A 23,518-nucleotide genomic window follows, 5' to 3' on the forward strand; every position below is an offset into this window, starting at 1 on the left:
AGGAGAGGGTGCAGACTCTGGGGTGGGGCCTGCAATGTGGGGTCCTGAGTGCAGGAGAGGGCTCTGGGCTGGGGTGTATGGAGCCAAATGGTTGGGCATGTAAGAGGGGGTTGGGAGATGGAAGGGGGGACAGGCCCTGAGCTGGGGGATGTGGATTCTGTAGTGACTGAAATGAGGGGTTCAAGGTAAAGGAAGGAATTCAGAGCTAGGGAAGGAGGCTGGGTAGGAGAGTTTAGGTGTAGGAGGGGGATCCAGGATTGGGCAAGATGTTGGGATGTGGGCTTCTAGGCATAAGGCTGCTAGGAGGCTCAGCATTGCACACCCTGACTCTGTGTGCAGATGCCACCCCTGCAGCTCCAATTGGCTCTGGTTCCTGGCCCATGAGAACTGTGGAGCCAGCACACAGGGCAAGGGCAGCACAGAGTCCCCTAGCCACTCTGTGCCTCAAAGCCTCCGGGTCTAACTGCTGCTTCTGGGAGCCACAAAGAGTCAGGTAGGGCCTTCCAGCTCCACCAACCAGAGTTGTAATGGCTTGGTCAGCAGCACTGACTAGAGCCACCAGAGTCGTTTTTTTGACCAGATGTTCCAGGCAAAAACCAGACACTTAGCCACCATAATCGCAAAGAGCAGATGCTGCACCCTGCTCCCCTCCTGCAGCAGGGTTTGGGCTCAGTCATCCCTCTTGCCTCCCCCCCCCCCAGCCCATTTTGAGTAAAAGTCATAGGCAGGTCATAGGCGTCTGTGAATTTTTGATTATTTTCCTGTGACCTATCTGTGACTTTTACTATGCATACCCATGACAAAATCTTTACCTTACTCATGACTCTTATTTTTGCCCATTCTCTGTGGGATGGATGATGTGGTCCTGGCCCTTTAAGGGTCTGGGGTCTTAAGCAAACAGCTAGGTTCTAACAGGGACATTTGGTAACTAAGCAATAGCCATGACAACTCACTTGTTTGTGCTGAGTTGCCTGGCTCCAGACTAGGGGGTTGCCTGTTGTTGAGAACAGCACGGAGGCAGCTGTTCAAGGGTCTCAGCTTGTGGGAGATCCAGGAGGCTGCTGAGGCTTGAGTTTATGCAAGAAGGGCTGTTTCCTGCTTGATGACGGGTGGTTTCTCAACAGCACTTCAGCTGGGGGCAGGACAAAATACAACATTCAGACAATGGAAAGTGCACAGTGGTTGTGAACAATGTTCCCTCTATTTTTTCCATCCATGTGTGGAATAAATTGTGTTATGTGCACCAAAACACATCTGGAGTACAGATGTCTACTCCAGTGGAAACACATGCTGCCAGCTGTGGGTGCAGTTGGCGCTGTGTTAATCAGCTGGATGGAATTTGAATCTCTTAGGTGGCTGCTCAAGTACTCATCTTAAAGGGAACACTGATTGTGAGTTATTCACTTGAGTGTTCCTTACTCATGCTATAGTGCCATCGGAGTCAATAGGGCTAGTCATGGGAGTAACAGCTTCAGGAACAGGCTCTTTGTTTTTTGTGATGTTATAAACAAAGCAATTTGCTTATAACTGGAGAGTCTTGGGGTCTGACTTGGTGCATCAGGCCTGCTGTGGGAGGAGGGCATCGTTGGCAATATCCAGCCTCCCCTACTCAGTGGGTGCTTTGCCTGAGAAAGGAGTGCTGGAGAAACCCATAGGAATGCCCCATCCTTGCTGCATTATCTTTGTGTAGTTAGGCCTATTTTCAGGATCAGTTTCTGGTGGGCACAGGCGCAGCTCCCAGCCCTTGGGACAAGAGGAGGGAAGTGCCTTTTGTTGCTCAGTAGCCCCCCATACTGGCCACTGAGGCAATGACTGACTGCAGTCCTTAAGTAGGAGAATGGGTGGGCCTTGGGCTGCTAGGCCAACTGATGCAAAAAGCTGTCTGCTTCCCTGAAAAAGAAGCAGCTTGAAGAAGTGGTTTACTCAATGTCTAAAGCTTCCCATCACTGTCAAATGAACTGGAATGGTGACTCCACGATATGGGTCCGAGTCCAGAAGGCACCGAGCTCTTTCATTTCATTTGGAGTCAGGGGTGCTCAAAACTTTGTCTAAAATTGGTAACAACCAGAGGGTCCTGTGTTTGCAATGTGATGTGCTTTGCAATGAGACTGCATGCTGCTCCTGTGAAAGCCATGTGTGGCTCTGGTGAGGCTCTGACCTCCGGCAACAAAAATACCAGACTGTATGCTGAGACCTAAAAGCTGTTCAGCTACTCATGCTGAGGGGAGAGATACAGAAGGAAGGAAGGGAGATGATTGCACATCACCTCAGCAGCAGGGGTGGGAGGGTAGGAAGCTGAGGATGTTGGGGCACCCATTGCTGACACAACTCACGCTGGTGATGAATGAAAGATATAATATTTGGAGGCTAGAGCTGCTCTCCTTGGCTTAGTTTTTGTATTACCTGTCAATAAGGAGCAGCCCAAACTACATCCTTCCTAGTGCTGTATCAGCAGCTTGCCAATTCTAGCCAGCCACAGCTACACTCCTATACTGTAATGAATTAGATTGTAGCTCCATGGAAATGTTAGTCCCAGCATGTAGTGCTCCATCTTGATCTCAGGTTCTGCTGCATTCCATGTTGGGATTTTTCTGTTCTTCCTTCCTTTCTTCCTTCCTACTGGTGATGCGTCATATTTGCTGCCCCTTCTCCATGGGGATTGGCTGCAATGCCAAACTGATGGATTCTGGGTCAGTCTTCTAACTGGTGCTCATTGCTGAAGGTTCTCATTCAGGGCCACGATGTCTCATATCACGGAGAATTTGAAGACCCTTCAGTCTGAGCAAGCAGCGGAAGAAAGCAAGCAGCCTTTATTGTGTCTGAGAAGACGCTGCAAGGGGATGATGGTGAATGCGTGTGCCCATGCTGTTTTCTTCTGCAAGCTCCTCTGTGTTCTCAGGTAAGACTGAAATAAGTGTCCTTTCCTTTAATGTTTCTCAGTGCTGATGAAAGGAGCTGGCTTGACAGGCCTGGAGACTGAAGGCCTCCATTAATCCTCAGAAAAACGGCAGCCAGGCTAACTGGCAAAATTCCCTTCACCAATAGACCTTAGTTCTCTTCTGGTGGAAAGAAGAGGAGTGAGAGAAGAGTTGAATTGTCAACAAGAAGGCCAGTTAGTTCAAGATGTGGTGGTATAATTTTATGATGTGGAGGCCCTTTTCACTAATTCAGCATGGGTTAAGGAAATCTTCAGAGTGTAATGAGGTGTCTTGGTTCCTGTCAGTCTGGATGCCCTGGAGGGTGGAAGACTCCATATTTCATTCCCAATCCCCTGAGCCTGTGAGATTTCCCCTTCTGTTCTGGGTGAGGTGACTGTGACCATTCCTTTCAGATGTGAATCTGTGGGCTAGTGGATGGAATTCAAGGTGTAGATATTGCCCTTTGGAGCCCTAAATGTCTTGTGCTCATGTTGTCTCTCCCCAGACCATATTACTGCAAATGTGGTCACAAGGGGTTTTTGAGTTGTAGCTCCTTGATGTTGAAGGAAGGAGCTGCTGGGGGGTGTCTTCCATGAGGGCCTCTCAGGGTCTGGAATCTACTCCCATTCCTGCGAGAAACCTGTGACCCTTCTGCACATACTGCAGAACTCCCCTTTTCTTCATGAGGATTTGAAGAGTGGACTTGGTAAGGGATGGATAGGGTTATTTGTTATATGGGGTGATTCAGAAGTGGGGTAGGACTGGATTATGGTGATGTGGGTACCTAGCAGAGGATCTAAGGTGAATTTAGGTAATGATCAATGGGAATTTTAAATCTTGGAAAGGAGTAACTGGAGCTTGTGGGGAGGATGGGGCTGTCACTGGCTTTTATGTTTTAGAAATGGGAATGAATACGTAGCATGGGACAAGTTTTCTCTCCTTTCAGGAAAATCTGGTCAGTGGTTTCTTCCTAAGGAGGACAGTGTAGTGCCCAGTTTCTGGGTAATGGATACATTCTAGTTCCTGGTGGGGTGATGCCAGCTCTGTGTGTCATTTCTCAGGAAGAAAGAGGACAGAGGGAAGGTTTCGCTGATTTCCTCCAAAGAATCCATGGGCAGTGAAAGCCTGAAGGTTGGGATTATTGGCGGAGGCCACATTGGGAAGCAGCTGGTGAGGGCACTACTGGAGCTGAGTGGCGTTTTGGCTCAGAATATCCACATGTCTACCAGGAGGCCAGAGACTCTGTGTAAGAGCTATTGAATCATGGGAATTTGAATGGGAAAAGACCTAGCATATCTAAGCCAAGTACCCCAGACACTGGAAAACTCATCTAGTGGGTTCATTCCTTCTTTGACTGACTTCATATTCAGTGTCCTAACTTGAGCTGGTCAGAATTTTTTTTCCACAGAAAATATTAGACTATATTCAAAAACAAGAGCTCAACATTTTCAGTGGAAAGCAGACACTTTTCAGCTAATTAAAGTTTTCCACACACAAAAATCCATCAAAAACCATTTTTATGTACACTTCTTAACCAGCCCTAAACTGAAACAAAGGAGTCTTTACTCTTTTCTTTTGAAAATCTATTTTAACTTGAAAATAGACTTGAAAAAATGAATGGTCCTGTAGCACCTTAGAGACTGACTAAAATACAGGCAGTCCCCGGGTTATGTACAAGATAGGGACTGTAGGCTTGTTCTTAAGTTGAATCTGTATGTAAGTCGGAACTGGCGTCAGCCGCTGCTGAAACTGATCAGTTTCAACCGCGGCTGAATCTGGACGCCAGTTCTGACTTACATACAGATTCAACTTAAGAAACCCAGGCGTACCCAAGTCAGCTGCTGCTGAAACTGATGAGCGGCTTTCCCCCCGGCTTCTCCCCAGACTTTCCCCTCGGGGGAAGCCGGCGGCGGGACAGCCCAGGCGCGCTTGAGCTGCCCTGCAGCCCCAGCCCCTCCGCGGGCGTCTGAACTGGCGTCCAGATTCAGCCGCGGTTGAAACTGATCAGTTTCAGCAGCGGCTGACGCCAGTTCCGACTTACATACAGATTCAACTTAAGAACAAACCTACAGTCCCTATCTTGTACATAACCCGGGGACTGCCTGTATTTTAGTACTTTGCAAAGCCTGGGGGGAAGCCGGCGGCGGGACAGCCCAGGCTGCCCGAGCCCCTCCGCGGCTTTGCTCCGCGTCTTCCTGGTCTGCAGACCAGGGAGACGCAGAGCAGCTTTTCTCGCCCCGGAGTACACGGGCGGCGGGACCACGAGGTCCCGCAGTCTGTGTCCTCCGGGGCGAGAAAAGCCCCGTTCGTAACTGCGGATCCGACATAAGTCGGATCCGCGTAAGTCGGGGACTGCCTGTATACAGATAGTATCATGAGCTTTGTGGGTACCACCCACTTCTTCAGATGACAAATATATAGATATACAGATATATAGTAGAACTAGGGGGATGTGCCCCCTGCTTGCTACACACAGCAACCCCCCTCTGTCTGGCCACTATGCGTAACAACTCTCTTCTCTCTGGCTGCTTTCGCTTTGCTGAGAGAGCCTGTTGATGCTGATGACGTGATAACACCTATGGTGTGGGGGCAGGGAGCAAGGTGCAGCTGGTGGTCTGAATTGGCAGGGCAGGGCTGGGTTGATATGGTGGGCGGCAGAATGTTCCTGCTGGGCAACAGAATGATGATATCAGTGTCATCTGTATCAACAAGCTCTCTCAGCCACGTGAAAGCAACTACAGAGAGTAAGGTAGGCTCGGAGATGCTGTGATGGCCATGGAGCGGCGGGATGGGTGCAAGGCACGGTGGGGCCCTCGGGCAGCATTGATTAGCATGGCCATAACTGCGGCCGCTGGCCCACCAGACAACAGAATGTGTTAAATTTGCATATGAAGGCCAGTTTCTCAGATTTTCTCTCAGCTGGTTCCTGAATTTATTTTGTAAGAGGATAGCCACTTTTAGATCCAGTAGTGAGTGTCTGGGCAAGTTAAAATGTTCCCCAACAGATTTCTTACCAGCTAGAGACAGTCTGCGGAACTGGCCTTCATACGCAAATTTGACACATTCACGCAAGAATTGAACAAAGATACATCTTGGATGGGCGGTTACATTCAACACCCAAATGACATCAAAAGCTGAGTATCGGGCACAATTTAATAGTCTAATTTAGCGCAGACACTATAACTGACAGGGTTTTTTCCTCCCCCTCTTTTTCTGCTATATATTTGTACCCTGGACCCTTTGCTCCCTATTTGACATCTGAAGAAGTGGGTTGTGCCCACAAAAGCTCATGATACTATCTACATTTTTTGGTTAGTGTCTAAGGTGCTATAAGCTCATTCGTTGTTTAAGACTTTTTAGTTACAAACTAACATGGCTACCCCCTGAGACTTTTATTCCATAGGCTGTTAGCATTAGGAAATGTTGATAATTCTATGTTTTCCTACTTTTTTTAAATTTAACTTCATTATTCTATAATACCTCCTTAGAGCACCCTAACCAACACACCTCCTCTGTGGGATTTACAGCCTTCAGATATTTATAGAGAGCTATTGTTCCCCCCTCATTAGTTATCATTATAAGTGATACATATTTTGCTGCTTTAATCTTTCCTCAGAAGTCAGACCCACCAGCCCCTTATTGTTTTTGCTGCACTCTTCTAAATTCTCCCCAGCAGTTTTTCCCATCATTGCTCAGTGGCTGCGACACCAACACTTGCATGTTAAATATTCACTTGATGGATAAAATAGCTCTCCAAATCAATATCTGTGTTGACCTGAAAAACCTCTGTTGCCAGGGTCTCTCCTCAGTCTATAATTGTAGGTTCAGTAGTACAAGATGTTCCTTTCTCTCGTTACTCCAAAATGTTAAAAATACAAAATGAAAAGTGCAATTTTATAGATCATAATTGCATGCAAAATGTCAAATGCCACGTAAAACTGACTCATAAACCAAGATGAACAGAGGATAACTGTCCTGCAGGGAGCTGCTTAAAACAATAAACCCTCTCAAAAATGGGGGGAGGGGGAGGGAAAGGTATTATTAAATGGCTTTTTATAGATCTTGAAAATCAGCCAGATCCTGAGGCTTGGCTGATCCAGTTAAAAGTTTAATCAATATTCATGAAACAGTGCCAAACAACCACACTTTCTTAATATTTATTCTTAGCAGAGAGGCTTATTTCTCTGTAACTTGGCTGCCATGGGCTGTGCATCAGTAATGTTAATGGGTAGCTGCTAATTAAGCTCTTAAGGACCGTCTGGTGAGAGGAGCTAGATTGCCCCCCTTATTAGATGGGTTGATGCATGCCTCTCATCCCTCACCAATGGTGCCTGAGAGCAAACACCATGATGACCCTACACCAGTGTGGATGGTGCAGACTAACTAGTTGCTGCTCCTGGCTTGTTGGTGCTGGGGAGGTGATTGTCTTTTTTTGTGTCTTCTTTAGCAGAGTTCCAGCAGCTGGGAGTTGAATGTTTTTATGACAACGGCCAACTCGTGGCCTGGGCAGACATTGTGTTTCTTTGTTGCCTCCCATGTCATCTGCAGCACATCTGCTCAGAAATTCACAGTTATCTTCGGGAGCCCTGCATTGTGTACAGCCTAGTCACTGCTGTTCCGTTGCCCAGGTAGTATTGATTGTAAGTTCTGGTTTGATAGCGCAGCACACTAAATCCCTTGATTTGTGCACACACAAGGCAAATACTGCCAATGTGTTGACCTGGCACGTGGACAACAGTGCTGCTAGCTCTCATGATTTTATCACAAGTTGCACAATATCTGATGGTTTTCTTAAAGCTCCAGCCTCTACAGCCATGTGTACATGAGAATACATGAGAACTTCAGCTTTTTTTTAAGTAAATTTCTAGTTCTCATGGTTGAAAAGTTTGAAACAAGTCCTGTGTGTCCCCTAGGGCTCAAACCTCAGGAGGCCAGAAATAAAAAGCAGGTAACGTGAAGTAACAGATAAAACAAATGAATGATTTTAAATTCACTGCATGATTGGGGAAGGGGGGCTGACCTAGGATTTTTGACTGATTGAGATGGTGATACTTGGAGAAGTTCAGCCTTTGTGGCCCATTTAGTTCTTGGCTGCTCTGCTGAAATGGCTAAAAAGGGAATAAATGTAACAAGGTTCTTTGTGCTGTAGACATCATGGGTATGTCTAGACTACATCCCTCTGTCGCCAGAGGGATGTAAATAAGACATACCAAAATTGCTAGTGAAGCGGGGATTTAAATATCCCCCACTTCATTAGAATAAAAGTGGCCGCCGCTTTTTGCCGACATGGTACCTGGCTGGCAAAAAGTGGCAGTCTAGATGGGGATCGGTCGACAAGGAAAGCCTTTTCCAACTGATCCCTTATGCCTTGTGCAATGAGGTTTACAGGATCAGTTGGAAAAGGCTTTCCTTGTCAACTGATCCCAGTCTAGACTGCCGCTTTTTGCTGGCAAAGTGCCGCATCAGCAAAAAGCAGCAGCCACTTTTATTCTAATGAAGCGGGGGATATATAAATCCCTGCTTCATTAGCAATTTCGGTATGTCTAATTTACATCCCTCTGGCGACATGTGGTCTAGACATACCGCTACAGTAGGAACAATGCTTAGACCCATTTTAATCTCATTTTATACAGGCTACTGATAGCCATCTCCTGGGCATACCTTTCAATAACTACTGGGATGGGCTGGATTTAAATCAGGATCCTAGCAATGAAGAGCTAATGTCCTATTACTGGCCTCTAGAGCACCCAGTCTTTTTCTTGATTTCTATTATTCTGAAAGATATGGAAGTGACTTTATCCAAGTAAGAAAGGATAAAGAGCCAAATCCTAGTTGGTGGAGTTTTATCAATATTGGACCAAGATATAGCACAGACTCACTTGTTTTCAACCAAACAGCCAACCAAAAATACTTGCTAAGCCCAAGATATTGTGTGAAATGTTCTAGCTCTCACATACTCAGGTTAGAATCCTAGCAGCACTGACTCAGCCTCCTCTGGTTAGTGTTTGGTGCCCTGCACTTTGCTGAATGTGGTTCTTTCAGACAGGATCTTCAATTTAAAGACCCATCACCTGTGTGGACATTGACTTACCATAAGAGCAAAGATTTGCCTTTGTGTCTGGCTATAACACCCTTATTGCCACATGTTGTCCAATGGGGGGAGGGGCTGCATGTTAGGGATACTGTAAACAGAGTTTAGAATGAATGGTATAAAAATGTACTTTTATTCTTTCTTGGTATGCCACTCTGGGCACTGGATACTTCTGAGTTAGTTATTTGACTGACTTTGCTTTCAGGTTGAAGCAACTCCTTTCCTACAGTGCTATCCTGAGGCCACAGTACCAATGCAATATCAGAGACTTAGAGAATGTGGGGGGGACAAATGGGACGATCAGAGCTGCACTCCAAGACCCTATTATTATACAGGCTACCTGTCCCTGTAACACCAAAGGTAAATGTATTTTTCCTCACTTGGCAGATGTTTTCCTGTGGTGTTAGAAACAATGTCTTTGCTTCACATTCACACTACTCTGAGCCTGTCCTAGCTCAAGTAATCAGTGAACAGTGCTGGGTATATAGAGTAATAGCTAGTCAGTTTCTATCCTGACTGAGCAGCACTGAATGAGAACAGTCATTTGGAAATGCAGCGTGTGAAAGAAAAACCTCCTAATAAAAATGTTGTCAGCGCTGTCACTGGCTAGCTAGAACTAGACTGGACAAAACTCAGAATTAACATCAAGTAGAGACCAGTCCTGCATGGGCAGGGAGATGGAGTAAGTGACCTCGAAGATCTTTTTCATCTCTATCTTGTCTGATTTTGTTAAAGAGTTTGCAGGTACTTCAGTGCCCCAGTGTTACAGTCAGGACAATTACTGTGAAGAAGACTTCTCTCTGTCTGTGTGTGTAGTGTATGCTATGTGCTTCTGGAACTCTTGTCTGACCCTCCTGAGAGCCATCGTTTCCTTTGGTGAGCTAGTAGGAGCTTTGGTGCGCTCAGATGGGAAAGCTGCGAACAGGGGATAAGAGGCCTTTTGGTGGAGTAGATCAAGACTAAATCAGTATTTTGGTGTCCACCTTGACTAACTTCCAGCTTGAAAATTACCTTGCCACCACAAGAGTCTCCCATCTCTTCCATGGTTTCACCTGGATATGGTATTCTTCTTAACTTCCTGTCTTAAACGGTTAGTTTCCACCACACTGACAGCTGCAGTGAATGAGTGGTTCCACTACACACAGTTTGTAAAGCACTTTGGGCTGAAATGTCCTAGATGGATATAAGCTAGCATATTATTATTACTTATTGGATTTGAATCTCTCCTCTTTTGCCTATAAAAAAGCACATTGTAGAGCTATTGCCATTCTGACTCTTTTTTGACTGAGAACAAGATTGGAAGAGATATAAAAAAAATCTCTGCTGTTTCCTATACATCAGTGTGTAACCCTTCTGCCAGGCCGAGTAAATAGCAGCAAGGGCAACAAGGTAATACAACACCGGCTTGAGCCCCCACCCAGTGACCTGGGAAATCTTACATATACCTCTGGGTGCCTCAAAGAGGCAAGTCTTCCCCTCTCGCAAGCACAGAGCCTCAGTATAGCAGCAAACCTTTTATAACATGAGGTAACCGACATCAGCATTAAATTGGGAAAACACCACAACTCGGATTTACAGACCAAGCATCAGCAAAGGCCCTCCCCCCAGCCACAAATCCCCAAAAGTCCAACACCCCAAAAGTCTCTGCCCTGGGTTAGTGCCGCCCCAGGGTTCAAAAGTTCACCCGGCAGGGTTTCACCCTCCCAACCTGGAGGGGCGGGGATCGATGCACCTTACGTGGCCGCCGATGGCTCCGCCTCTCTGTGGGGTTCTGCCGCTGTCGACACGAGTCACTCCGCCAGCCATCTCAGTCCACGCCCTTGGCTGCCAGCTGGTTGCTCCTGCTGCTGCTCCACTGGCTGTCTGTCTGCTGCCACTCCTACCAGCCGCAGGTTAGCTGCTCTGCTGTCTGCCCGCACCCGCAGGTCGTCCCCGCCAGCTGCTCTGCTGTCCGCCTGCACCCACCGGTCGTCCCACTGGTTGTCCCGGCAAACCGCTCTGCTGTCCACCTGCACTAGCTGGTTGTCCCTTGCAAGCTGCTCTGCTAGTAACCCAGCAGCTTAGCACGCTGATGGCTCTGCCTCTTTGTGGGGTTCTGCTGCCTCTCTGTGGGGTTCTGCTGCTGTCCACACGAGTCACTCTGCCAGCCGTCTCAGTCCATGGCCTTGGCTGCCAGCTGGTTGCTCCTGCCGCTGCTCCGCTGGCTGTCTGCTCCACTGGCTGGCTGGCTGCTGCCGCAGGTTGTCCCCGTCTGCTGCTGCTGCCCCACTGGCTGGCTGTCTGCTGCCACAGGTTGTCCCCGTCTGCTGTCTGCCCGCACCCGCTGTCTGGCAAACCGCTCTGCTGTCCACCTGCGCTTGCTAGTTGTCCCTTGCAAGCTGCTCTGCTAGTAACCCAGCAGCTCAGCACCAGGCTCCCCTCCGCAACAGTGATTTCAGCTCCTTCTGCATTATAGCGCCAGGCTTCCCTCAGCAACAATGATTTCAGCTCCGTCTGCACTATAGCACCAGGCTCCCCCACAGCGATTTCAGCTCAGAACAGAGGAGCTTCAGCACTAATGCTCAACAGATCACAACTAGACTCCCAACAGAATCCAAATTAATTCTGATATTCCACAGTGGAGAGAAAAGGGTGTGTAATCAGTGTTCCTTGGGCCCTCAGACAGGGCCCCACCACTAGGTACAGAGACCTGTCCCCAGCCTTTCTCAATTTGACTGGTTTTGGAACCCATGCCCCTTGTCTAGCGAGTGCTACTTAGTTTATGGCGAATCCCTCTGTCATAAACAGTTCCACCATTCCATTGTCCTTGATTCATATAATCAGGGTAACAACACTTTTATCCCCCCCACCTCAATAACAGAGACTGGGGGTCCCACAGTGGCCAACATGACCATTTGGGCTGCTGTGAGCACATACTAGACAGGGTGGGTGTGTCTATTCAAATTGGGATCGGCCCCTGAAGTCTCTTTGCACCACTTGCCACAGTTCACCACCAGATGTCAGGGTAGAGTTTACCCTGACCCTGCTTACGAGTGTATGTAGTGATAACTGACAAAATTTGTTCTCTGATTGTTATGCAGAGAGAATTGCTGTCACTGGCAAATGGTTGGAGGCAGTTTTCTATGCAGCCCTGAACAGTTGTATGTGGCGGCACCTGCCCCACCAGCAGGCATTGAAGTTACTGAATGATGTATGTTTCCCCAAGCAATGCCCCATCTGTGCAGAAAAGACCTCCTGCCCACGGTTTGTGTGTGGGAACTTTGTCAACCAAACCTTTGTCTCCTCCCTGACTGAAGAAGAGTAAGTAAAGTGCCGAACTTCAGATGTTTTTTCTTGGCCACCCTCTCTGAACCTTTTCCACATACCAGGATTTGAAAGCCAAGAGTCTTCCTATTGCAGAATACTGTACACACCCTCCTGATTTCATGTCATGCACCAGTGACTGTTGGGTCAATTTAAAGAAAGCGCCAAAGTCTCCTTTATTGTTATTAGATTTGGCTCCCAAGTTCCTAAAATGGGACTTTGGCACTTTTTGTTACCTTGTGATAACTCAAAGAACAATATACTGGCAAAATGCCTCAGTATCTCAGTCTGAGCCCCTAGCCCCTCTATTCTTATTTATATTGATAAGAATTTACTCAATGGGGATATGTGCATCCTGTTCCAGTTGTACAACTTGGTGTAAAACAGCAGAACAGAGAATTTCCATACTGGACAGTCCACACTGCTAGGCCTTCTAGTTCGGTATCCTGTGTTTGACAGTAGCCAGTACCAAATGCCCGAAAGGAGGTTCAGGAAATGCATAATGAATAATCGAGACTAATCTGTCCATAGGGAGTTTGTTTTTAATCTCTCACTCAATGCTTAGGTTCTGCTCTGAAATAGGCTGACTTATATCCCTTCCTTTAAACAAAAAAGTCTAATGTATTTATTTAATATATTTTTACATCACCTCTTTAAAATATTTGAGGCAGCTTACAAAAATTTTAAAAACACAATACAAATATACATAAAAAATTAAATACGAGACCACAGAGGGACTTAAGCCTGCTAAAAATATCTAAATGTCCAGTTCTGTTTTAAATCCTATGATGCCCTTGGTATCACTGTTGTCTTGTGCCAGATAAAGCATGCATCATATAAAAATCAGTTTAATCAAATGTCCCTTTATTCTTATTTGAGAAGACATGATTCACCTTCTCTAGACTGTTCATTATTTTATATACTGCTATCATGTCCTTTCTTATTGCTCTTCTGTCTAAACCAGACAGTCCCCATAGTCTCAGTCTCTCTTTACACAGAAATCGTTCCAGGTCTTTCAATCTTTCATTGCTTATCTTTGAAACTCCTCCTCTTTCTGCTGTATTTTTGCCTTGAGATGGTATTCTGGATGAGGGTATGTCATTGATTTATATAACTGCATTATAACACTGGCATTAAATATTATCAACATTATTTTCCATTCCATTATTTAGGAAAACTAATGTTTTGTTCTTTTGTGGCCACTGTACATAGTGAAATCTTTCCCCTTGATTACCATGGTCACAGGTATTTTAAAGCTGTAAATAACCAAAATAATGTCATGTCATTTGCAGATGTTGCTAACTTGCTGTTTATTCCTTTAAAGATCAATAATAATTATCCTAAGCACTGGCTCTAGCATGGAAACATAAGGCATCTTATTTTTGGCATGGTGAAAATAGAATAGAAATATAGGAGGATCCATTTCCTGTCCCTTTACCACTCTCTGATTCATGACAGAATTTTACCCTAGGAGTCTAATTTACATCGATATCACTGAAGGGTTTTGAAGTTCAAATGAATTGTTAGCTGATTCATCCTTATCTAGTTTGGCTAACGCAAAGAGCTTTAGTAAGACATAATCTTTCTTTACAGAAGCTGTGCTGGTTAGTCCTAACATATCATGTTACTGTAGGTCTTTCATAGTTCTTTTTAACTGTCATCAAGCAGCCTGGTCGCTGCCAGAGCTCTCGCTTGGCTCGCAGCTCGATCCAAAGGCTCTGGAAGGGCCTCTCCCATTTAAACCAGTTTACCTGGTAGTGAAGTGAGATTCATTTGTCTGTACTTCCTAAGATACCAGGACAGGTACAAAATTTCTGTTAAGTGACTCCTGCTGCTGCTTGCCTAGTACTCTGACTCTTTGTCCGGTTTCATTTCCAAACTTCAGCAAAACTTTTGGTTTTAATGTTTCCCGGTCTTCTTGGTAAAGAACCACCACCTTGGCTAGCCATCTGGAAAATATTATCCTGGTGTCTGACCTCATGTCCACAGCATGCCAATGCCACCATACATTTATCAGTGGATTTGGATGAAAATGATGAGTAATGTTCCTTTATCCTTTTCAAGGATCCATATTCAGAACTGGAGAAGAGAATGTGGCATTAGGACACCTAGATTCATTTTTTCTATCACAGATCTCCTGTACGAACTTGGGATGTCACTTCCTTTCTCTGTTTCCTGTCTATAAAGTGAGATTAATACTCACCTAGTTTATGAGTAGCAGGAGGGCCGATGAAGCTTTATTTATTTACTAGCCAATAACCTGGGATTTTTCAGGATAGAATGGGATTTTTCGGGATTCTCCTCTATGTCTGTCTCTCTCTCTCTCTCTCTCTCTCTCTTCGTCCTCCTGCCTCTCCCCCCCCCCCCATCTCTCCTCCACCTCCTGCCTCTCTCTCTCCGTCTCTTTCTCTTCTCCTTTTCCTGCCTCTCACTCTCTGTTTCTCGTCTCCTCCCTCTCCTGCCTATCATTCGGGGGATCGCAGAACCCAAACGACTGTTTGGGCTCTGTGTTACCTGTGCGGGGGCAAGCAGCTGTTTGGGCTCCATGCTCTTCATGCAGCACAGGGAGCGCGGAGCCTAAACGGCCGCTTGCTCCCCCCGCGGCAGCCCGGCGGAGCAGTGCAGAACTCAGCTGAGCGCCACGGTGGGAGGCAAAAGGCGGGCGTGGCGGTGATGTACACAGCTGGGCCCCGCCTCCGGTGCTGCATGGGGAGCTCGGGGCCCAAACGGCTGCTTGCGCCACTTGCTCCCCCGCTGCGGCCCAGCTCAGCGGCACAGAACTCAGCTGAGCGCCATAGTACGAGGCAATAGCGCTCCCCAGAGGCGACTCTGTAACACTACAGCTTTAGTCACAGACATTGGACTACTATATATATGATTTGTAAAGAGTCTTGTCACCCTCAGACAGGGCTATACAGATGGATAGCTTTATTGCTGCCACCTTGTATGGCATTCATCTTGTGGAGCTTCTGGCTTGCTCCAATCAGATTTGCTTTTTCTGTTTAAAAAATTTTGTTTTTCTGTTTAAAACATTTAAGTTAAATGTAATGTTTGTGAAAATTATTAAACGAACATACCCAGAACATGAGAACTGCTTTTTATTCCTCCAGGCAGGTGCAATGGCAAAGACAATTTACTTCTCACTCCCAATGTGCCTTTGAGGGATAATTGCTAGGAGGGAGAAGGGAAGTAAGTCTCCAGGGCCTACTCAGACTTTGACCTCTCAAGCCAAAAGGGGGGTAATCTGTTAGTAGTTTTTTCTTATGTGATCACCTGTTCAGAACAAACAGGGTGCTGTCTGGTTACGGGCAGCCCTCTTATCATCTTGATAGTAGATGGATGCACTTGATGTCTCCAGGTCATGTTGCCATGACAGAGTGGCTGTATCATCTATCTAACATCTGATTGTTCTATTAGAAGCCAGATACCAAAAGACCTGTCCAATAAGAACCAAACTGAGACCCCCAGCACATTTCATATAGACCACTGAACAGTTGTTAAATGGTGTATCCACAGTTTTGACACACCACTCTACCACCTGCCCTTAGTGTGAGGAAGCCATAGGCCAGTTCCTCAACTCCATGGGCAATGCAAACACTTCCCTCTAGGCCTTGCAGAACCTACTGTCATGCTGCAGGTTAGTGATTGGCACATTCTAGCCCTTTGAGTGTTTCCTTGCATACCCCAGTCCCTATTCCACTAATTCCCTATTCCACCAATTCACAGATTGGCTGCTTCCAAAGAAAAAGTATGACCCAGTTTTTCATTTCCACCTTATATCATGGCCCAGCTTAACACACACCACCTATACTTGATTTTACTATGAACAAATATCACTTTATGAACAAAACATAGAGATTAGAGTAATAGCAAGTAGAAATATTGAAAATAAATGGTTACATATAAAATTATAAAACACGTTCTAGAGCCTACCAGTAATTAGCAAGATAGTCTCATGTCTTGTTGAATGTTGCTTACTACAAAATTCTTCTTAGTGTTATACAGCCAGGATGGCTGTGAACCTGCTCCTTTATAAGGCAAGCATGCAAATAGCTTGCCTTCTGCATGAAGGAAACTATGGATCTTTTTGCCTCCCCCTCAAAGATATAGTCTTCTTATGCTTTGTCCTCATTCATAAACCAAACACTCTCCCACTCATTGTTTTTCCCTGTACATTTTTCCTCTCTCTCTCTCTCTCTCTCTCACTTGTGCGGCAGCAGGCTCAATATGCTTTGTGAGGCATACAGTACATGCATGGCCAGTGAAATAAGCATCTGTAATCTCATACTTGGAAGGAACATATCAGAGGTTTGTCACTTCCTGGTGATGTACCTTAATTCCTGGACCTAAAGAACATAATTTTCAGTATAGACACAATTCCTTAAATATTATCTGTATATACATTTTGCAATAATTATGTTGACCAGTGGGCTACCAGCTCTTGGTAGAAATTTCATATGCCATCCTTTAGTTAACCCTTCTGGTGTATTATGCAGTTATCCAGTCCCAGGAACCTTTGTAAAACCGTATGTGTACTAGGGATGTTAAAGAGTAGTCAAATAGTGTACGTCAGAGGCAGCAAGGAGTGGGGGGGGGGGGTAGTGGGAGCTGGCTTAAAAGCCGGTTTCCCCCAGCACCATCTCCATGGAGGGGGAAGGGAGGCAGAGGTGCAATGTGGGATCCTGCAGTTTAAATGTAGGAGCCCAGCTGCTTACACATCTGATTCCCACTACATTTAAACTTTAGAGCTGCAGCAGCCCCTTATCGACTAATCGTGTACTTGATACAAATTGTATTTAGTCATTTACTCATCATTAATGTGTATTCCCCCACCCTCTGATATCAAAGGATCCCTGGGTCACGTGTGATAATGGCTTTTGGATACTATCAGTGAAAGCTTGATTTGAACTGAGTACTAATGATCTCATTACCAATTTCTGAGCCATCCATTTCCATTAAATCTGTTTTCTACATTACTCTTTTATTAGTTGTAGTGCAATATCACCAAGTGGCCCCAGTCAGGATCAGGGTCTCATTGTGATGAGCATAATAGAAATATATAGAGAGTTAGCTAAAGGGTCATGCTAGAGTGAACTGTTATTAATAGTGGAAGACAATCCAAAGGCAAGGCACTGACAGACACTCTTGTGTATGGATATGTTTGTTTATGGATATACAGCTGAATGCAGTTGGTCCATTGCATCCTGTTTGTGCAGGATCATCCCAATAATACCATAGAAGTTTTGCTTATTGTGGGCAGTTCTGGCTTTGTCCAAAGAACAAAGGGTTCTGAATCATGTTGCTTTCTCAATGGGCTAAGATTGAGAGTTTTGATCAAAGCCATCTTGTTAAATCACAGATCTGGAACTAGTAGCTGTTGCCCATAATCCAGCCTGTTTTCTCTTCCCAGCACCTTCCCCTGGTTTGACCTGACAACTGTACAAATGAAGGAGTCTCCCTTCAGTCAGCTCCTAGCAAGCAGTGAGTCTCTTCAGAACCATCTTACTTTATTGTACTATACCTCCTTTGGAGTTCCACTGGAAAAGAGTGGCAGGATGGTCAGCAGGGGCCACTGGCAGCAGAATATCGTCTTTTCCTGCCACAGCAGCTCCCAGGATGGTGCTGGGTTATGAGTCAATCTCCACCCATGGCTCTTATTGATGTGACTTGGACAAAAGACCCAGGCGCTGTTCTCACACTATTTTGGAGGCTTCATACAGTATAATCGTTGTGCAATTCCAAATCTCCAAGGATGAAACTGCTTTATTAAGGTTTAATGCTGAAAAGAACTGTGGTGGAGATTAAGACCCCTTTCCTACCAGTTCCCATTGCAGGATCCATACAGTTGTGTGTGGTGGAGGAATGCACAGTGAGGACTTTTTCCTGCAGTAGAAAAGAGAAAGCTGGAATAGCATGTAAACCTTTGACTTGCCCACCACCCACAGTACAAGCCATTTGCAAAGTAATGGACAAATTAAACAGTTAAAATGAATACTGTTCCTGTCTAACTTTTATCCATGTACAATCTTGCCTGTCTTGTGACCACATGAAGGTCTTGGTAAAACCCTCACCAATCATGAGTTGTCTACTGCTAAAATATTTGGGGGTCTCTTTTACGTGTGGTAGCCCCGAGTCCTCTCTCTGGACTTGTGGCATAAGGGCCATTAACAAAATATTTGAGTGAGTGAGTGAGTCATCAAGTATGGCTATCACTGAATGGTCCTGGAACCTAACAGTTTTGACTCTATCCCACAGCTAAATGAAGAAAAAGTGGGCATTTGAACAGCTTGCTCTTTAAATGTTTAGACTAACACTGCAGATTCCACTAATCGGTTCATGTTTTTATTTATTTCTACAAGTTTGTTTTGGCATTCTACTAAAACTGTTTGTCAGGAAAGTTAGTATCCTACCAGATGATTGCTTTTGTTTGCTCCAGGCTTATCAAAATTGTGTTTTGTGCTTAATTCAATTTCAGCATTGGGCACTAGCATTTTTTTTTATTTATATGATAAAAAATGCTAGAGAAAATGAATGTGCCCAACAACCTTACAGTGGCTGCAGTCCCACCACACTGGGTTGTGACCTAGTCAGATCTCAGATACTAGAGAAGACTGTCTCTGTTCAATATTTGGATTGGCTGGGATCAAGGAAATCTCTGCTGCTGCTGCGGACAATGGTATTGATGATTCAGTAGGAAGTATTTTTTTCTTTGTCAGGATTGAACTGCTACTTAACCATAGTGCCAGGAGATGCTTTGCTGCTGCAAGTGCTGATGAGACATAAAAGTGTAGGATGAGACACAAAACCAAAATCCTAATCATGTAAAAGATTGCACAATATCTCTCTCAATAACAGGGATCTTAACCCTGGTACCTAGAGCAATTCAGTGCTCCTTCCTTCAATTCTCTCTTCAGTTTCAGTTGGATAAAATGTTCTCCTTCACTTCCTGTCCTAATCTACCATGTTGTTCCACGGTGCTTGCAGGAATAAACAGCTGCCTTGTTCTACCTCAAAAGTAACTATTTCTGCAACGAGGAAAGGATTCTTGCTTTATATGGCTTGTAAGGCACCTTGAGATTCTTTACAACACCAGGCACAATGTACATAAAGCAATTATATACATCACTATAAACTTATTTCTGTGTATGGAATAGTGAAAGAGATCAGCTGGATCTGTAATGGCAAAGACTATAGTTTGTGAAAAAAAACCTTATAATCTATCCCCCAAACTTGAAGAAAGCGGGTGTCAATGAAAGGTGATAAAGTTTTATCTATGGCAGGGGTAGGGAATCTTTTTTGAGCAGGGAGTCACTACTGTGTGTGGGGGGGGGGAGGTCACACATGCAAGTGAGAGGCAAACTCCCCTCCCCCTTAGTGATGTTGCCCCTGAGGAGAAAGACACGCCTCATGTTCCATTTGTACACCACGGCCTGGGCGGCCCAGGCTACTAGATTCTGTGTGCACCAACCCCACAAAGGGAAGAGTGGGGACAGGAGTGCCATCATGAGCTCCACAATGTTGGGGGGGAGCCCCAAGCCTCAGGGGCCTTCTGGCAAGGCATGGACCACATATAACTCCTGGGCCTTAGGTTCCCCACCACTGATTTATGGTGGTCTTCCTGGTCTTAGTGATAGCATGTGAAATAGCAGCAGTTGATAGGTATTCAGATATGATTGAGCCATACAAAGCTCCTACAAAAGAGAAAAAGAGGAACTTTAGGATAATGATACTTAGGAGATTGGCACCTGATCATATACTAGAGGGGGTTCTTTGAGAGTAAAAGTTTAAATGGCGTTAGGGATGTTAAGTTAAGACTAGTCGATAAGCACTTCCATGTTTCACCTTTGAAGAGCCCCAGCGGAGGCTCTTGTGCATTTCAAAGTTGGAATCCTGTGTGGAGCCCAGGGCCAGCAGGAAGTCCTGCTGGATCCAGGCAGGCACTTTCACCTTGAAATGCAGTCCTCAGCTGATCCCAGGCTCCACCCAGCATTTCAAAGCAGCAGCACCACAAGGAGTCTGGGGTCAGCTGGGGACTCCCTAGCTGATCCTGGGCTCCTCCTTACATTTCAAAGCAGCAGTGCCGCATGGAGCCCAGGGTCAGCTGCTCCACACGGCGCTGCCAGTTTGAAATGCCACAAGAAGCCTGATGCTGGGCTCCCCGCGGCATTCAAAGCGGCAGTGCCACACAGAGCCGCTGACCTTGGGCTCCGTGTGGCATTGCTGCTTTTAAGTACCACACTCTTCTCCCTCCCCCTGATAGAGGCAGCAAGCAGGGGAGGGAGGGAGCAACTAGTCGACTAGTTCTTTATATCCCTAATAGAAAGCTGTTCAAGGGAAGAACAGTGCATGGCTGAACATACTGTCAGCACTAACACAATCAGAGTATCGAGGGACCTGTCTTTAATCTGGAGAGGATGGAATTGTTGCTTCTTGAACAAAGGAAGATGAGGGTGGTGTCTGCTTTTACAGTTTTCTGGGCTTTTTACAGTTGAGGAATTGTAGCATATTGCTCTAATCCTGCTTCTTGGACAAACTGAGTGAAGGTGAGGGCATCAGCTTTTTCACCACTTGGGGCTTTGTGCTCTAGAAACAAGCCCAGATTGTCCCTGTATGGGAGGGCAATGCTTCTACTCCAGAGAGACTCCTCAATCCCCAGCAGCTCTCGGACATGCCATGAAATCTCCTGAAAATGCAAAAAGAAACATAAGGGAGCCTATTCTTAGTGTGGTAGTTACAATAGAACCCTGTAGTGTACAGCTACACAGAAAATAACTCCTGCAGTTTCTTGTCTCAGAATGTTTTCCTTTTCATAGAAAACATTTCTATGCATGGTTTGACAAGATGGTTTGACAAGATGAGTCCAATGCACAGTTATAATTATTTTTCTAATTAATGTAAAAACAGGATATTTGATTAGCACAGGGATTTGCAGTATGTTAGTCACAGCTGCTGCCTTTATTGCTCCAAATAGGTTTGTTTTGTTTTGACTCCTACTAGCCCTTGCAGAGCAAACATAGCCATGGGTGAGTGAGTTGGATTAGTCTCTGCCTAGTATGCATCAACAGTGTCTGCTAAATTGTGCATGTAGAATTTGTATTGCTGATGAGAATATACGAGGCAGAAAGGTCCAGTTAGATCACCAGCAACAGCACTGCTCACTAAAAAAATCATTTACTGAGTTGTAATCTGAGTTAGCTGGACCTGGAACCATCAGTGGAGGAGTCTGACTCTAATACACTGTAGTCACTTTTCAGAATATAAATTTTGTTTTTTAAAATAAGATAACAGCGGCAATTGGGCCAGCGGGCGATCGGTCCCTCGAGTTGCCCTTGGCTGATACCAGTATTGATACGTCTACACACCATCCTGGTAGAGGAATCTGCCACCCCATCAGAAAGAATGTCCGGCCCTAATGATTTAGTTACCTCCACCTCACAGGTGCAAATTAAGCTTTGGACCCCCCTGTGCGAATGGGCGTCACAAAGACGTTCCAACTTAATTGGCATTTTAATGACAAGAGAAGCATCTATGTGACCACAGAGGTATAAAGTGGGGCCCCGTGCCCCAATCTAATTGGAGATCCACCCATATACCTGCTGGTCAGGCGGTCTTAGACCCCCGAGACTTTAGGGACGCCTTCGTCTCGTATCAACTGATTCCCATTGGGATTGAGAGAAAACACTGGCTTTGCCGGAGTAAGGATCGCAGGGGTGAGAATATACCTGCTAGGTGTCTGTCTGTGCGCATTCAATAAGAGCTCAGGGAACCAAAAGGGTTCCATGGTACCTTTAAGTGACTGTTATTGTATTGTCTTTGTAGTGACTGTGTTATCTGGAACACAGCAGTAACATTTAACAGCTAAGCTTGCCTTGTAACAATAAAATAGTAACTGTTTAAGCTTTAACCTGACTCCTCCTGTTGCTGTAACAGAATCAAACACAATAAAAAAGAACCATAGCCAGTTTGGCTATCTTGCCACGGTCGGGGTAAACGCGGTAAGAGCTGAGCGTTGAGTCGTGCCGCCTCTACGGGGCAGACTCTTGGGGCACCCGTCAGCCTCCCTGGCTGCCCGCTGCAAAGGGACTCTGTCATAGCAGTCAAAGACTCGGGTGTGACAGGGCTCACAGACCACTCACTACCCTGGCTAACACTCTCCTTCCAGCTCCCTGTGCTCACCAGGGCAGGGAAGCCATCTGTCCTGGTCATTAAAGATGGAGTATTAAGGATGGTGTCAGCTGGCGGGAACCTGATCTGGCCAAAAAGCCTCTAAATTCGTGCTCTTACAGGGACATCTCTTCTTTTTTTTTTCTTGACAACTTTGCCCCGGCTCTTTGTGCTGGATCCACTGATATCTTGGCCCTTTGCCTAGAATGGGTTGGCCACCCGTGGTCTAGCCCATGCACTTTTAGTGAAAAGGGAAACCAGGAAGATAATGGCCAAGGATGGGACTCTTAGAAGTGCCTCAATTCCTTTCACAATTGATGGAACAAAAGTTCCTAGCTTAACTGGATGATTTAAAAAATATTACCTCGAGTTCATTTTGCTGGGTACACATTAGAATTAAAGAATTGGAACTGTTCAGCCAGGCAAGAGTTAAGACTGGCTCAAATGCTTCTTGGTGCTTAACAGTATAAAGAACACAATGTTCAAACTCCAGTCACTGGTGCATAAAGATTTTATCTCTTGTTGCTTGTGAGCTGCAAGCTGTTTGAACTTCCGGCTCATGCCCTATGAGGGAGGCAATTTTAAATAATGAAGATTTGAAACAAAACTGTTATGTCTTCACAAAGGCAGCCTTTGGCCTATTTGACATTCCCAAGGGAAGGGTATGTATGGTTCAGTACGCTGTAACTCATGAGGATGCGGCCAGCCAACTCTTTTCATGTGATAAAGAAGGCACTGTATACATCCAGTCAAAAAATAAGAATCGTGCCTACTGGACTTAGAGTCCCTTTCAAATGTTAATCCCCACAACCTCACTATGAGACTAGGAAAGGATTTTACCCATTTTAAGGGTGGAACAACTGATGTTAAAAGGTTGTAGCCCAACATTTCAAACTCGGATTTTTGAAGTTGGGATTCTAAATCAGTTACATAATTTTCACAGGTGCTGAATGACTAACATCTGCAGCTCACAATAAACATGGGGAACTCAGATCACTTATGTGTCTATCATTATGAAATTGAATGTCCATGTTTAAACAAT

General features: G+C 45.5%; 2 protein-coding genes across 4 annotated transcripts in view; one reads left to right on the forward strand and one right to left on the reverse strand.

Annotated features, from left to right (window-relative positions):
- Positions 1 to 18,304, forward strand: NOXRED1 (NADP dependent oxidoreductase domain containing 1). The gene is made up of 6 exons (XM_006134816.5): positions 1 to 2,899; positions 3,980 to 4,164; positions 7,366 to 7,546; positions 9,215 to 9,369; positions 12,090 to 12,309; positions 17,723 to 18,304. The coding sequence occupies exons 1-6, from the start codon at positions 2,742 to 2,744 to the stop codon at positions 17,943 to 17,945; spliced, it is 1,122 nt and encodes a 373-aa protein (XP_006134878.3). The 5' UTR covers positions 1 to 2,741; the 3' UTR covers positions 17,946 to 18,304.
- Positions 18,059 to 23,518, reverse strand: part of SAMD15 (sterile alpha motif domain containing 15) — a 22,592-nt gene continuing 17,132 nt past the window's right edge. The window contains exon 3 of one of the 3 annotated variants that reach the window (XM_006134817.4): positions 18,059 to 18,195. In XM_006134817.4, coding sequence (XP_006134879.1) covers positions 18,079 to 18,195 — 117 coding nt within the window. In that variant the 3' untranslated portion in view covers positions 18,059 to 18,078. Of the gene's footprint in view, positions 18,196 to 20,689; positions 20,996 to 22,877; positions 23,041 to 23,518 lie in introns of those variants that run through there. The other 2 variants (XM_025190562.3, XM_089778409.1) reach the window with 2 other exon arrangements.

This window comes from Pelodiscus sinensis, chromosome 5, assembly GCF_052426305.1.
Source record: "Pelodiscus sinensis isolate ZL-2025 chromosome 5, ASM5242630v1, whole genome shotgun sequence".
In the NCBI taxonomy this organism is placed as follows: Eukaryota; Metazoa; Chordata; order Testudines; family Trionychidae; genus Pelodiscus; species Pelodiscus sinensis.